The sequence below is a fragment of the Moschus berezovskii genome, chromosome 2 (genome assembly GCF_049115385.1).
Source record: "Moschus berezovskii isolate FMDL1 chromosome 2, NW_MosBer_1.0, whole genome shotgun sequence".
NCBI lineage: Eukaryota > Metazoa > Chordata > Mammalia > Artiodactyla > Moschidae > Moschus > Moschus berezovskii.
The window spans coordinates 119835177-119850311 of NC_142461.1; the positions used below are offsets into that span (position 1 = coordinate 119835177).

General features: G+C 35.4%; 1 protein-coding gene across 2 annotated transcripts in view; it reads left to right on the forward strand.

Moving 5' to 3' along the window:
- Positions 1–15135, forward strand: part of AGPS (alkylglycerone phosphate synthase) — a 134084-nt gene that overhangs the window by 95270 nt on the left and 23679 nt on the right. For both annotated transcript variants that reach the window (XM_088830350.1, XM_055398610.2), the window contains exons 15-19: positions 4108–4177; positions 5001–5062; positions 8768–8857; positions 12113–12212; positions 14845–14902. In XM_088830350.1, coding sequence (XP_088686476.1) covers positions 4108–4177; positions 5001–5062; positions 8768–8857; positions 12113–12212; positions 14845–14902 — 380 coding nt within the window. The remainder of the gene's footprint in view (positions 1–4107; positions 4178–5000; positions 5063–8767; positions 8858–12112; positions 12213–14844; positions 14903–15135) is intronic.

Sequence of the window (15135 nt, forward strand, 5' to 3'; positions counted from 1 at the left end):
GTTTTCTAGTAGAAGTCCTGGTTTTTTCCTAGTGAAACAAAGGCACTAGTTCTTTGTTTCAGCCACTGAAGATTCAAGGATATTTTTATTTAAGATGCTACCCTGCTGACTTCTATTCCTCAATCATTTCTCCTACATGATTAGCTGAAGGAAAGCATCACTAAGTTTCTCTCTAATGAAGTTTTCATAATTAGTTTAGCTTACTTATTTTATTTTGAATTAGGGCATTGTTACTCTGTACTTTGTTTTCTGTTCTTTTGTTTTATCCTCTGTTTCCACCACAGTTGAGAACTTTTTTTGTGTATTATCTTAGCAGTTTACCTTTTTGCCTTCCACTCCCACCCAAACACTGTTAAATATCTTTGAACACATATGATCCAACAGAATATAGTAGCAAATGTTGAATAATTGTACTCTGGTTGTTTATCTATGTTTGCTGGTAACGTATTTTAAATTCTCTAAGAACTAAGCAGAATAAACATTGCCTGTCACCAACCTTGACAGATGTGTTGACATTTAGCATAGAACTTAAGGTAATATATTACTATTTTTAAAGTGCTTAAGTTGTTTGACGTAATTTAACGTGAGTGATTAGGTTCACCAGATGGCTCTTTTAGGTAAAAAAATTGTCTCACTCCTCTTTCAGTGGTCTTCCTAGTCCTTCTTCGTGAAACAGCTTTAAATTTGTTTAAGAACCTTGTTAATTGATATTTAAAATTTGTGGTAGAGGGGTAAGAAGTAGGGGATGGATAATATAAGGCAGTTGAAATTAAGTGTAGTTTTTTGAAATGACTGCAAAAGGGGCAAGTTACAAGCATTTAATCTAAGCCCTACTATGGTTTACATATTGTATCTTAAAGTAATTCTGGCTGGTAAGATACTTTAAGTATCTTAAAGTAATTCTGAAAGCCTTAAAAAAAAAAAACAGAGCTTCCAAAAAGCTAAATTTGTAGGGAAACCTGTGATTCAGAAAAGCAAAGCCAGAACAGCTTTTCTTTGCAGGGGTTTATGAATTTAGAATGGACATCTAGTTTTTTCCTGTTTTAGATTTAAAAAAAAAAAACAACAAACAAAACATATTTCTGTAGTTTGTTGTACTAGATTCCAAGTGAAACAGATTCTTTTTTCCCTTTGTCAGATTTAGAAGAGGATCTAAAGAAAAATAGCTTTGACCTGGGACTGCAAAGTTGAACTCTTTCTCATCTTGATATATATGGATGCTATATTTTATATCAGTAGGCTGGATATTAAAATGATAGACAGGTCTGCTAAATGTTTATACCTGTTACTTCTCACCAAGTACATATTCGGAATGCAGCTTCTCAAAGGTTCCCAGCAATGGTCTCTTGCACCCTTTCCTAGTCTTCACTCTCCTTTACATGAACTGTGTCTATTCTATCAATAGGGTATTCCCTCTCTTGGAGTCAGAGTCTGACTCCAATTCATATCTACCTGAGGTATGGGTTCGTCGGTTTTTTTTTTTTAATTTAATTTGTCATGATTTTATTAAATGTATATACATTTTGAATATTGTTTATCCTGTTATTTTCCCCACAATTTTGATAACTTCATAATATTTTAAATATGCTTATTGTTTAAAAAATGAACAGAGAAAATTGCAGAGAAAAAGTAGTAATCACTTAAAAATCTGCTCGTTAAAGGCCACCATTGTTATCATTTCAATGAGTGAGTTTCCAGGGAGCACTTCATCCTTCTCTTTGCCAGTGATTTTTGTTGTTGAAACTATCATGTAGTGAGTTTACAGATGTATTGGTATCTACTTCTGTATTTCTTTTGATCCTGGTTACATATGCTGCACTGTTCAAGTGTTAGTTGCTCAGTCATGTCCAACTCTTGCGACTCCATGGACTGTAACCTGCCAGGCTCCTCTATCCTTGGGGTTTTCCAGCCAAGAGTACTGGAGTTGGTTGCCATTTCCTTCTCTGGGTTCATCTGTTTTTTTCCAAGCACTTTTTTCTGACTAGTTTCCTTTTTGTTTTGGAACTTTATATTTGACTCCCTAACCCAACCTCATATCCATACGCATCTAACCCAGAACTGTCTTCTGTTTCTCCTTACTTTTTGATCTCAGCTGCTAGATGTAAATTGTTTTCCTTGCTCATTAACATTCTACTAACAAACACCCCCCCCTTCATTTCATTATACCCTGTTCCCATGTAGTTCTAGACTTGAGGTGTTCCTATTAAGTCTTTACTACTCCTTCTGGATGATACTAATTTATGTGTATCCAACTATAATACTGGCATATCTGATCTAGCCAATATGTCCTAGCTTAAAATTGCCTTGCAGTATTTCGTCAGGAGATGTGGGTTTGATCCCTAGGTCGGGAAGATCTCCTGGAGGCATATGTGCTTAATCACTCAGTCATGTCGGACTCTTTATGAACCCATGGACTGTAGCCCTCCAGGTTACTCTGTCCGTGGGATTCTCCAGGCAAGAATGCTGGAGTGGGTTGCCATTTCCTTCTCCCGGGGATCTTCCTGACCCATGGATCGAACCCGGGTCTCCTACATTGCAGGCTGATTCTTTACCATCTGAGCTACCATGAGGCCATTTTGCCTGGAGAATCCCATAGACAGAGGAGCCAGGCAGGCTACAATCCATAGGGTCACAAAGAGTCAGACTTAACTGACGCGACTTAGCATGCTTGCACGCATGCACATTTGTATAGAACAAAGGTACACATACATTGTATTATTTACTTGCTGCCTACTGCCGACTTCAGGCAAAACATTGGGGGGAAGGAAGGATTTAACTGTAAGGTATTAATTGAATTCATAAGAGAAATGAGAAGAGGCTCAAAACCTGAGTCTTAAGCAATACCTCGGTTAAGGGCTCAGCATCCTGATACCAAGAAGGTGCAGTTAGCGTATTGAGAGTGGAAGTCACTTCAGTTGCATCTTACTCTTGGCAACCCCATGGACTGTACCCCACCAGGCTCCTCTGTCCATGGAATTCTCCAGGCAAGAATACTGGAATGGATAGCATTCCTTCTCCAGGGGAGAAGATCCAGGGGATCTTCCCAACCCAGGGATCGAACCCAGGTCTCCTGCATTGCAGGTGGATTCTTGATCGTCTGAGCCATCAGGGAATCTCCTAGTGTATTGAGAAGAGAGACATGAAAGTTAACCCTCAATCATGGCCCAAGAAAGCCACAAGAAGATACTTTTCCATTCATTTTTATTGAGGGATTTTTAGTGAGTGCTTTGAGAGTTTGGGGTAAGTTTTATTTAGTTGACTAAAACTACTTAAATTTTAATTTCTGCCTAGTGGTGGAAAAAAGCAAAATCAAAGACTCTATTGAAGGTAGTGGAAATCAGTCATTCTTAGTCTTTTAAAATTAGAATGACCAACAAAATAGAATACTTGGACTGAAATATACATTGTATATTTAATTATACAATTCTAACTAGATCACCAAATACATCCTCTATGTATAAAATTACTTTCCAGTTGAAATGGATATGTTCATACTATTGCTCTTGTACCTATCTGTATGATGCTTCATAAATTTTAATATATCTATATAAGTATGTTTGGTCTGTCTTTTAAATGATAAGTCTCGTAAAGTAAACACCATGTCTAATATTCCAGATGCTATATGCTCAAGTATTCAAGAAACTTCTTGATGTTAGAAGATAATAGTCATTCATTGTGAATCTTTATATATGAATAAGACTATAATACATGAATATACAGATTAGAATATGAGTAAAATAGGAGTATTTTAAGTATCTTGTCCTTGTGAAGATTATTTAAGCTTATTTCTCATGGCTGAGTCTCTGCTCTTTTTACAGTCTGAATAGAATTGGTTGAGTTTATATCACTCAGGTTTACTAGTTTGGTGGCTATAAAAGTTTAAAATTAATTACCAAACTGAATATTAAAAATACTTTTGTTCAAGCCTATTCTCCTGGTAGCACATTTATACCTTTATGATAAATGAGATTGAAATTAAAATGAGATGTAATGTAATCAGTGTTAATCTTATAAGCAGTTATCTTGAGGTATTGATCAGTTTGGCAATTATTATTTATTTTTAATAGTTCATCTGAAATATATTGACAGTTTGTTCTTTAATTGCAGGGGATTGGCAGCTGGAGAAGATAATGGACAGAGAGGTTATTTGTTGACCTATGTCATTGCATACATTCGAGTAAGTTATCTCATATTTCTCTTGTCAATTTATGTTGCAAACTATATTTTCTTATTTTAAGTGAATAAAATTTTATTTATTTTCTTAAATTTTAACCTATTGTAATTTAACATGGACATGAGTCTATGATTTTTCTACTTGATAAAGTTTTCTTTCATACCTTTGCACTTCTGTGGTGGCTTATGACTCTTTCCAGTTTTGCTATTAAAACAGAATTGTACTCTGGATAAAAAATTTAGTATCATAAGTTACTTACTATATAAGAAATATATTTTATATGCTATAAAACATATTTTCCTAGCTGAGATGGGTCCAGATGTTTTATCTGTTTAGTCACTACGAGAAACACTCTATTCTTGAGTTTATTTTTAAAGAAAAGTTGATTTGAAGAAGATATCTTTTCCTTTCTCTAGTCCCCTCTGCCTGCTCCTTTGATCCTAATGATCACTTTTTGGTATTGGTCAATTCGCTATTTATTTAGGCCACTAAAATCTATCCTGCTAGTGTTCTCTGCATGTGCATAGGCAGTTCCTGGGTAGAGACTGCATTCATTAGAGAAATATTTGCGTTCCTACCATGTTTCAGGCACTCCACCTGGTGCCAGGGGCACAGAGGAGAACAAGACAAAGTTTCCGTCCTCCTGGAGGTTGTATCTCAGACTTGGGGCCACTTTCCCATGCTCTTTTGAGGTAGATTGTAAAGAGTCCAGAAGGTTAAATTAGAGACATGAAGTACTTGCTAAAAATGAACAAGAAATACTACTAATATTATGGACTTCTGCATCTTTTATAATTGCTTGATTTTTGTGTATGTGTCTTAACAGGATATGGGTTTGGAATACTATGTATTAGGAGAATCTTTTGAGACTTCTGCTCCTTGGGACAGGTAAAATGAAACAAAATGCCCAATATTATTAAAATATGCTATAAAAGTTGCTGGACTAATTTATCTTTGTGTATGAATATGTAAACTTCTAAAATTTTGTAAAGAAGCATTGAAAGAAGGTAATCACTTTTATTTAAATTAGTGTCTTCATCTGAATGTCATATTTGCAAGCCATTTTTAAAATTTTAGATTTGTCCATGCCCCATAGAAGGATAATATTACTGAAACTTACATTTTAAAGAATTTTATTGCACACTAAATGTCATTATGTGGTTTGACTTAGCTTTGATTTAAATTCTTAAATGGTTAATATGCTTAAATGTTCTCTAGAAAGTCTTACAACGTCATATTGTAATATATCATTTAGTTTTTGGTATTTGTATGTGTACTGTTAAGCAAGATCTTCGCTTGAATTTAAGTGATTTCTGAAAGAAATCCAATTTTAAGAAACTATATAATTCCTGTTTTAAAATTACATGTATACATACAAATATTGGTTAGGGAAACATAATAAAAGCTAATTAGGAAATGTGAAATGGTTTTATTAAAAATAGACCTGTGAGTTAACTCATTCAGTAATAGGAAATTCTTGAAATTGTTAGTACATTTTTATTCTAGGTACATTTTACTTTTTCTTTATAAAGTTTACCATTTTAAATCTGTAATAAAGCATATAAGACCCAACAGACCCCACTGAACACACCTGCTAGGTGTTACCTACCTAACGTCTTTGTTTGACCTTACCCTCATTTTTTCTTCTCCCCCAGAAAACTTTACTTTTCTACATTGTCTTCATCTACTGTGAGCTTTGACTTCAGTGTGTTGGTGCTAATACTCCATGCACCGTAAGATAGTAATCAAATTCAGAGTATCAGTCTGTTATTCATAGCATTCAGATTTGGATGCTAAATTTTAATAGGGGGAATAAATCTTATAAATAAAAAGGATTATCACCTCATCCACATCTGACACTTTTGAACAGCAGATATAGTTTGGGAGCTGTTCATAGTTGTCTCAGAGACCACTTTCGTCTTTAATACTTTTCCTTACTGGGGAGAATGGGTTAGTGTAGTATTACTTCTTCAGTATTATGAATTTCCTTGTCATCAGTTCCTGCTAACTGATGATTTCCCTTTTGTCTTTAAACTCGTCCAACTGTGGAGACTGATCATGCACTCTCTCTTCATTTGTCTTTATCCTTTCCTTGTATATTCTGACATATTTTTTCAACTCACTGACTATATCTGTTTTGTACAGGGCTACATACTTAATTAGTTTTCATTTAAAACAATGTCTTAAGCTAAAGTATTAATAAATAAAACTAAGGGAAAGCAGCTGTATTTCTGACATAAAATTTACTTGTTACCATTTAGTAACTTGCTTTCTCTTAAACCTTTAGCTAGGTAGAGACCGTAGTTAGCAGCAAACCATGGGATTGGAGTCTTCAACCCTCACACATTATTAGATTGCTTGGCCTTTTCATGCATGAATCTCTTGAGGGATTATTGGTCTTACTAGTTTTTATGTGTTCCTCTGTGGCCTTAGCACAGTGACTGCACCTGTTAGGTGCTCAGTGTATATTCTGGATAAAGTCCTGTGAATGAACTCTGGAATAGTGTAAGAATGTAGCCTATAAAAATAGCTGCTTAAGAGATCCAAGTTGGAGATTAGAAGATTTTAGAGATACCTGCTTGAGATTTGTGATTAAAGCCACAGGAGCAGATACACTTTCAGGTAAATGAATGAAGGAAAAAAGAAGGCCTGAGAAAAAACTCCAGGGAACCCCAACATTTAAGGGATATAAACAAAGGATTCATTTAAGTCATCCAAATAAGAGTTAACAAAGGAAATTGAAGAATATAATCTAGAAGATCTGGAGGAAAACCAGTGCTATGAGAGGAGCCAAGGGAAATTTTTTTCAAAGAAGAAATGGTCAGTAGTGTTAAATTAGCTAATAAGGTCAGGTAAGAAGGACTGATACTGAAGCTGAAACTCCAATACTTTGGCCACCTCATGCGAAGAGTTGCCTCACTGGAAAAGACTATAATGCTGGGAGGGATTGGGGGCGGGAGGAGAAGGGGATGACAGAGAATGAGATGGCTGGATGGCATCATCGACTCGATGGACATGAGTTTGAGTGAACTCTGGGAGTTGGTGATGGACAGGGAGGCCTGGCGTGCTATGATTCATGGGGTTGCAGAGAGTCGGACACGACTGAGCAACTAAACTGAACTGAACTGAAGAATTTAAAAGTATACACAGTTATGTTTACCTCACATGTAGTGATTGGTCCAAATGGACTGTATTAATCTTTGCATGGGAAGATACTTTCAGAACTCCCTCCATACAAATAATTTCTAGAAAGAATCTCATTCAAGTAGTACATAAATTCCATTTTCTAGAGTCATAATAAAGAACTTATTACCTTTATAAATTTGTAATGCACATTAACACCTATAGATATTAAGGTTAAGCAGATTTTATTTATCTGCCTTCAGCTCTCACAGAATAAAGCAGAATTTAACTTCAGTGTTGTTTTGTAAAGTCAGAATTTATAGAATTTTTAGACACTATAATTATAAAATTGACATGCTAATAAAACACTGCAACCTTTTTCATATTTTAATTATTCTTTGTTCTTATTGGAATTATAGGTAGCTTTTGGTCATCTTTTCTGTTCTAAAGACCAAGGTTTAAAACATAGAATCATCATCAATATGTAGCCATGATATTTGTTGGAGAATAAAATGCCTTATGTATACTTTGAGTCTTATTTTCCAGATGAAACAAAATTTATGGTTATAAAAATATGTTACAACTCAACATTAAAAAATAGATTAATATTGTTAAATATTGCTAGTCTTCCCTCCCCTTTTAAGAACTGTGCCTCGCTTTTCTGTTTTCATTGACTTCTAATATTAAATAGTCTGGCATAACTTTACACATAGTTTGTATCCAGTAAGTCTTTGTTGAGCTGGATTTTAGCCTAGTGCTTGAAAATAATCTATTGAACATTTGATATAATAGTGTGATTACTAATTCTTTTTAAATTAAGGAAGACTTCTTAGACATGGGCATAGATTGTGTGTGTGGGAGGCGGTTGTGCGCACTTGTGCGTGCATGCACATGGTCAGTCGTGTTAGACCCTTTGTGACCCCAGGGACTGTAGCCCATCAGGCTCCTATGTCCATGGAATTTTCCAGACAAGAATATTGGAGTGGGTTGCCATTTCCTCCTCCAGGGGATTTTCCCAACCAAGGGATCGAACCCGCGTCTCCTACATTGGCAGGCGGATTCTTTACCACTAGCACCAACTGGGGTATTCCTATAACCCAGAATTGAATTTTTGTTAACATTTTCTTTAGAACTTTTAAAAAAGTTTTTGAAGTCTTACAGTTAAATTTATTTCAAGATTGGATTTTCCTTAGGAATTTCCTTAGGAATTGGATTTCCTTATCTTCAGGAGACTTGAGTATGCTCCTCTGACCTCTGTCTTTCTTGTGACAAAGAGGGGAAGGACTTTGCTCCCTTGAATTTTTGAATGGAAGACTCAGTTTGAATGATCATGACTCTTGTTCGTTCTTGAAGGAATAAACATAGAAGTTTAAGAGAATTTCTGACTTGAAGTGTGCTGATAAACCAGCAATTATTAGAATTTTTGAAACTTATGTGAAAACAATATTATATTCCATTCTTGTTTTCTAGGGTTGTAGATCTCTGTAGAAATGTAAAAGAAAGAATAACAAGGGAATGCAAAGAGAAAGGTGTTCAGTTTGCTCCTCTTTCTACATGCAGGTGAGTTTTTTTGTTGTTCTTATACTTCTTATTCTGAAAAAGCTTTTTAAAATTAATGGAAAAGTGTAATTTGTGAGCTGAGGAAAAGCTTCAGTCTGTTCTACTTAGCAGGCTTTCCTAAACTTCACTTGCCATGTTAGTGACTTATTAGGACTGTGCAACTAGGATTTTTACAGTGGTCCTGAGCCCAACAGAAGTAGAACACCCTTCCACAAGTGAGCCTTCTGCCCTGTCTGGACAGCACGATGGTAAAGAGTCAAATGTCTGAACTCCTGAACTTCTTCATTCACTGAAACTATAAATTTCATAGGTAGTCAAGAAACTGTAAATTATGAACACGTTCAATATAGCTCTTTCTTTAATAGTTAAAAACCTTTTTAACCACTTTGTCAGTTGTTGATTAAATCACTGGGTGTGGAATATAGGAGTGAGTGGAGCCAGAAGATCCAAATGAAGATTAACTCATTGCTTTCTAATAGATCTTTTTGTGATAAGGGAAATGTTCTGTATCTGTCCTATCCTGTATGGTAGCCACAAGCCACATGTGGCTGCTGAGCTGTTGCAGTGTGGCTGTTGTGACTGTGGACCTGAATTTTAAACTTCATTAATTCAAATAATTTAAGTTTACAGTGCCACATATGACTGATGTCTTCCACATGGGACAGTTATGGTCCATATTGGATCACAGTTAACTAATAATCTTGTCCTCTTAGTTAAATAGCAGCAGACCCAAAAGATGTTTTCTTGAAGGGGTACTTTGTGTCCAGTCTTTTGATACTAATTTTCTCTGTGAACTCACAGAATAAGAGGCCCGACTGTCTAGTCTGTCAGGCCACATATTATAAAACTGAGAACAAATTAGGCCCTCTAATCCAAAAGTCATTTATTAATAGTAAAACTTAAAGCATTTAAAATAATAGGGTGTATTCTTGTCAAGTTGAGGATTTTTATTCTTTTGTTATGTCAAGCCTCAACTTAACAGATATCCATTCTTCCTTCTTCTGCCCTTCTTCCCTGTTCAGCATCTCTTGAGATCTCCCCTTCCAATATGAAACTACCATTGTGATAAACTACTACTTACTGAAAGTGACTGGGAAGTAAAATATTCTGTCTTTAGGACACCTTCTGTAACAACACTTAAATCTAGATTCTTTAAATGGTACTCATAAGGCCTAAGGATCTTCATTATGTATTGTACTGCAGGTGGATAGAATTGTTATATATATATTCTGAATTGATCATATGTCATTTATTATGTGGCTTTTAAGGATTTTCTGATAAAAATCCTAATGCTTTAGCTTCTATGATTATCTTATAAAACCAAAGTTTAGAATGTGCAAAGTCTAAGTTAATTGAATGTTTTGCTAAATAGGAGTTTTAAATATAGTTTTAATAACACATACTTGATTAAACTAACATTTAAGTAGAGTGTAATTTTAGTTGAGTTTGATTTGGGCTGATTAACAGTGGCTAAGGAGATTATTCTGTATTGAGTGTAAATGTTTGAATGTGTGAGATGAACTTTTAAATCATTTTTTAAAAAGCTATTCTGAAATTAATTTAAAATAGTCATTGAAATCAAAGATTCTAAGGAAAAGAATTCAGCTCTAGCATGCATTTACTGATTTTACTTCATTTCTGTCTTTTAAAAATTATTTTGTGTATTGGAATTCTAACCCTAAATTTTTTGAACAAATTTTGTGGGAAGAAATTAGTAGCCAGTGAGTCTAACATAAGTATAGTACTTCGAAAAGTATATAGCGCACTTTTTTTTTTTTTTTAAGAAATTAAAGAATAGTATAACAACTTTGGCAGCAACACTATCTCTTGTTAAGATGATTTTGGAAGACATTAGTATTTAAGTGTCTTAAGTGATAGAATTGAGCTGTTAATAGGTTTTAGTTCTAAATCATTTTCTGAAATGGTCCCAGATTAAGGTTTTACAAAAAATGTTGTTATTTCAACTTTGTTTGAGATACTGATCAATCAAGCTTTACTGTAATTTTAGAAGCCTACCTGTCTATTGAAAACTGAATTGTGTAATATAGATCCTTGGTTTGTGGGAAGGTGGCAGTGTTCTACTAATATTAATTATATTTTCTGTTTATTGATATTGATGATTCTCATGTAAGTGATACATATTTTCTAATTGCTGTAAGCTCATTTCATTCTATATTCTTTAAACGTGGTCATTTGTAGTGATAGTGCCCTTGTAGTTAACATAGTTCTCCAATTTGTCTTAAACTTTGTAAATCTGGTACTTAAAATGTAAACATTCAAGGGATCTTTTTTATGGGTGTGAATTAACACTAGAAGGAAAACACAGCTGGCAAATTGACAGTAGCATTGTTAAACAGTACATTTCTTCTGTTCTCAGGCACCTAACATTTGGCCTGAAAGGCCATTAAAATTTTAGATTAGATCCTATTTGTATTATGTAGTAAAAAAGAGTATTTCCTCTATATTTGCTCCTTCTGTTGAATTAAATTCTTTGTGGGAACCTCTGTAAATTGCTTTCAGAGATCTGACTGTGATTACCTTAGCGCCCTTTTAAATGCTTTACCTAATTGCATTTTAAAAGCCCAAATATATATCATGTATATGATTTATTCATCTAACATTCTTGATATCTTTTGCAAACACACATACAGCATCCTCACATATGGGACCTAGAGTGTAAACCCTTCAGAGACACTGTCTTAAGGCTTTGTGTCATTCAGTTTGTTTTCAAAGTCACTACTAATTTATTAATGTGAACTTGGTGAAGATGCTGTATTTTACCCAATCATTTTTGATATTTGAACATTTTTCTTGTTTTAAGTTCCCATATTTATTTCTCTTAACTTGGAGGAAGTTCAGAAGGCTTGTAAGGGATCACCAAGTTCCATGAGGTCTGTTTTGGAACTGTCTTTAACTGCAATATACTTTGTAAAAAAAAAAAAAATTCCTTTCTGAGGAAGTGGGATTTTTGTTTATTTCAGGCCAATTGGAGAAATATTTACATCATCTTAAAATGTTAAAACTTTTTGGGATAACAGTCCAGACTTACCAAAAAAGTTATGAAAATAGTACAGGTAGTTCGTCAGTATCCTTTATCTAGCAAATCTGTTTTCCTTCCTTGGAGTAGGAGGCTAGGTAGAGAATGAGATTATGGATTAAGCAAATCATTCATAAAATACTGCCTTTAAGTTTCTAGATATTGAATCTGATTTCACTCAAAGCCTTGTGGGGGATTTTTGTCTGTTTGTTTTTTAGGGTGACACAGACTTATGACGCAGGTGCATGTATCTATTTCTACTTTGCCTTTAACTACAGGGGAATCAGTGACCCACTGACCGTGTTTGAACAAACTGAGGTAATTTTGCATACATGAATATAGCTCTTATAGTCTTTTATTAATTTAAATAAACTTTACTGTCAACTTATGGATTTTAGTTTGACTTTCTTTAATAACTTGTGGTTTACCTTGGTGATAGCCCATAGAAATGAAAAACATAATTTTTGCACTGGATTTAATGCTGAATTAGAAGTCTAAAATGTATATTCCCTACACATACTATAATCAGTATTCTAAAATTAACATTCTGTGGCCTGTGATTCTTTCATTATTACTTATATAATACCTGATTAAATGATAAAGGCTATAGGGATCATTGATATCACTTTGGCAGCCCACCCAGCTCTGGATGGTGATAGCAGCTCTAAAACTCTTGGTCGATGTTGCTATAATTTCAGTTTATATTTTAATTGATTTTAATTAAAAAATTAAGGTTATATGTCGGGCTTTGAGGTTCATCTGCTAGCAGTTTCTATGACATTTCTTAAATAGCCTCAAGCTTCTAATTGTTATCAAGCCTTCTGTTTGATAATCAATGTTTCTCATGACAAGAATGCCTAAAGTTAAAGAAGCAGACTAGAGTATGGAGGAAGTGGGAGGAGACTGGGTTTGTTAAAACCTCAGGTGTCCTCACGTTAACTCTGTATCCTGCCTGCCAAAGATAGTACCACAAGATGATTTTCAGTGGCACACTTTCAGACCCAAACCACAGACAGGTCTGGCTGTGGTTGGTTGGCTCCCTCCTTTTTTAAAAACCGAAACAAAAAACCAGCTTTTCTGAGGTATAATTGAAATATAGTAAATGGCCTATGACCATTCTAAAGGAGATCGATCCTGGGTGTTCATTGGACTGATGCCAAAGCTGAAACTCCAATACTTTGGAAGAAGAGTTGACTCACTGGAAAGGACTCTGATGCTGGGAAGGATTGGGGGTGGGAGGAGAAGGGGACATCAGAGAATGAGATGGGTGGATGGCATCACCGACTCGATGGACATGAGTTTGAGTGAACTCCGGGAGTTGGTGATGGACAGGGAGGCCTGGTGTGCTGTGATTCATGGGGTTGCAAAGAGTCGGTCACGACTGAGTGACTGAACTGAACTGACTGGACCGAAACAGCCTATGAAGTGTACAATTTCATGGGTTTGGACATATGTATGCACCTATGAAATCACCCTAATCAAAATAGAGCATATCCATCATCCTCAAAAGTTTGAATCCTCTCCTGTCCCTTTAGCCTTTTAGTGTCTTCTTATTGCCCTCTGGCTACTCAGAGGCCCCTTCCCCACAGTATTAATACTACAGAAGTGAAAGTATTCCTTCTTTCCCAAGCCAAACAGCCATTCTCTAAGTGCTCCTGGTTTCAAGGAATTATTGCTTTACTTAAAATAATTTGTTAGAAGATACAGTCTCTTAGAGTAGGGCAAGCGTATGTATGACTCATTTGAAAAGCCCTAAATCCTAAGTGATGAGGGTTCTTATACGTTGCTTGGCAATGAGATGTCAGTCCTGAAGGGAGGGCCTCCTCTACTGTGGCCTAACTCTGATGGTTTATACACGTCCAGGTAATTCTGAGAGGTACAAGGCACTGTAGGGATTTTACCTCATATCTGCTACACATTCATGAGTAATTGAGTGTAATTCCAAATACTGTAACCCCTTTTTCACCCTGTACTTCAGCCATTCTGTATTTTGCTCTAAGTCTTTATCTCTCTAACCTCCCTGCTTTATAAGGAGACTAGTTAGAGCCTAACATGTTAGGAGGATAAAACAAGGGTCCTCACCCCACCCCCACACACACATTTAGATGTCCAGAAGCCCGACAAGTTATTTGTCCCAAAGCAAGGACTTCCCAGGTGGTACTAGTGGTAAAGAATCCACCTACCAGTGCAGGAGACACAGGAGGTATGGGTTCAATCCCTGGGTTGGGAAGATCCCATGGAGGAGGACATGGCAGCCCACTCAGAATTCCTGCCAAGAGAATCCCATGGACAGAGGAGCCTGGTGGGTTACAGTCCATGGGGTCTCAAAGAGTCGGAGACAACTAAGCCACTGAGCACACATTGACCTAACAAATGTTCTCCATCCGAGTTTTTTTTATCATTAATCCCTGATAGTTTTGTAAGTAATCTTGAGTCTATGTATACTATATGATATGAGGTGAGTAATTTAACCACCTAAGCTTTGTTTTCTTTATCTGTAAAATAGGAATAAAAGTCATTATTCCATATGGCTTTAGTGAAAATAAATGAATTATTGCAGGTAAATTGCTTTTTACTTTTCTGGACATACCACAAGCAGTCAATAAATGTTTGTTGGTATCGTGAGATGTTTACTTCAGAGTAGGACCTGACCCCTTACAAAACTTTTAAAAATTGTTTTTAATCATTTAGTGCTACGGAATTCATCATTTTGCCTTCTTTTTCTTTTCTAGAATCTTAAAGTAACAATTGTAGAATTTGTGACTATTCACTAGAGAAAAACTTATAAAGCTAGGCTGCATATTTCACTTGCTTTTTAAAATACAGTTAACCTAATAGAAAAGAAAATTAGACTCCCCGTTTATTATTTAATTCAGAATGTTTGTGCTTCCTTTGAGAGTTGAGTCTTATTTTCAAAGTGATCTATTTGTTGTTTTGTTTCCAAATACAGGCAGCTGCTAGAGAAGAAATCCTCGCTAATGGAGGGAGCCTGTCGCATCACCATGGAGGTATTCTTTTTTGGGGGTAGAATTTCTAATATTCCTACTGTTTAAAATAATTTGGTTTGATAAAATGCTGGGAGTGTGAGGAATTTGATAGCACTAGAGATCTCATCTTGGAAGTTTTTGTGTCTGTCACTGAGGTCACCTGTGTTGTGGTAGTAACCAGCTGAAGCTTGATTTGACAAGCCTGTCTGTATAATAGGACCTGGTCATTCTTCTGAGTTCTTAGGAACTTCATG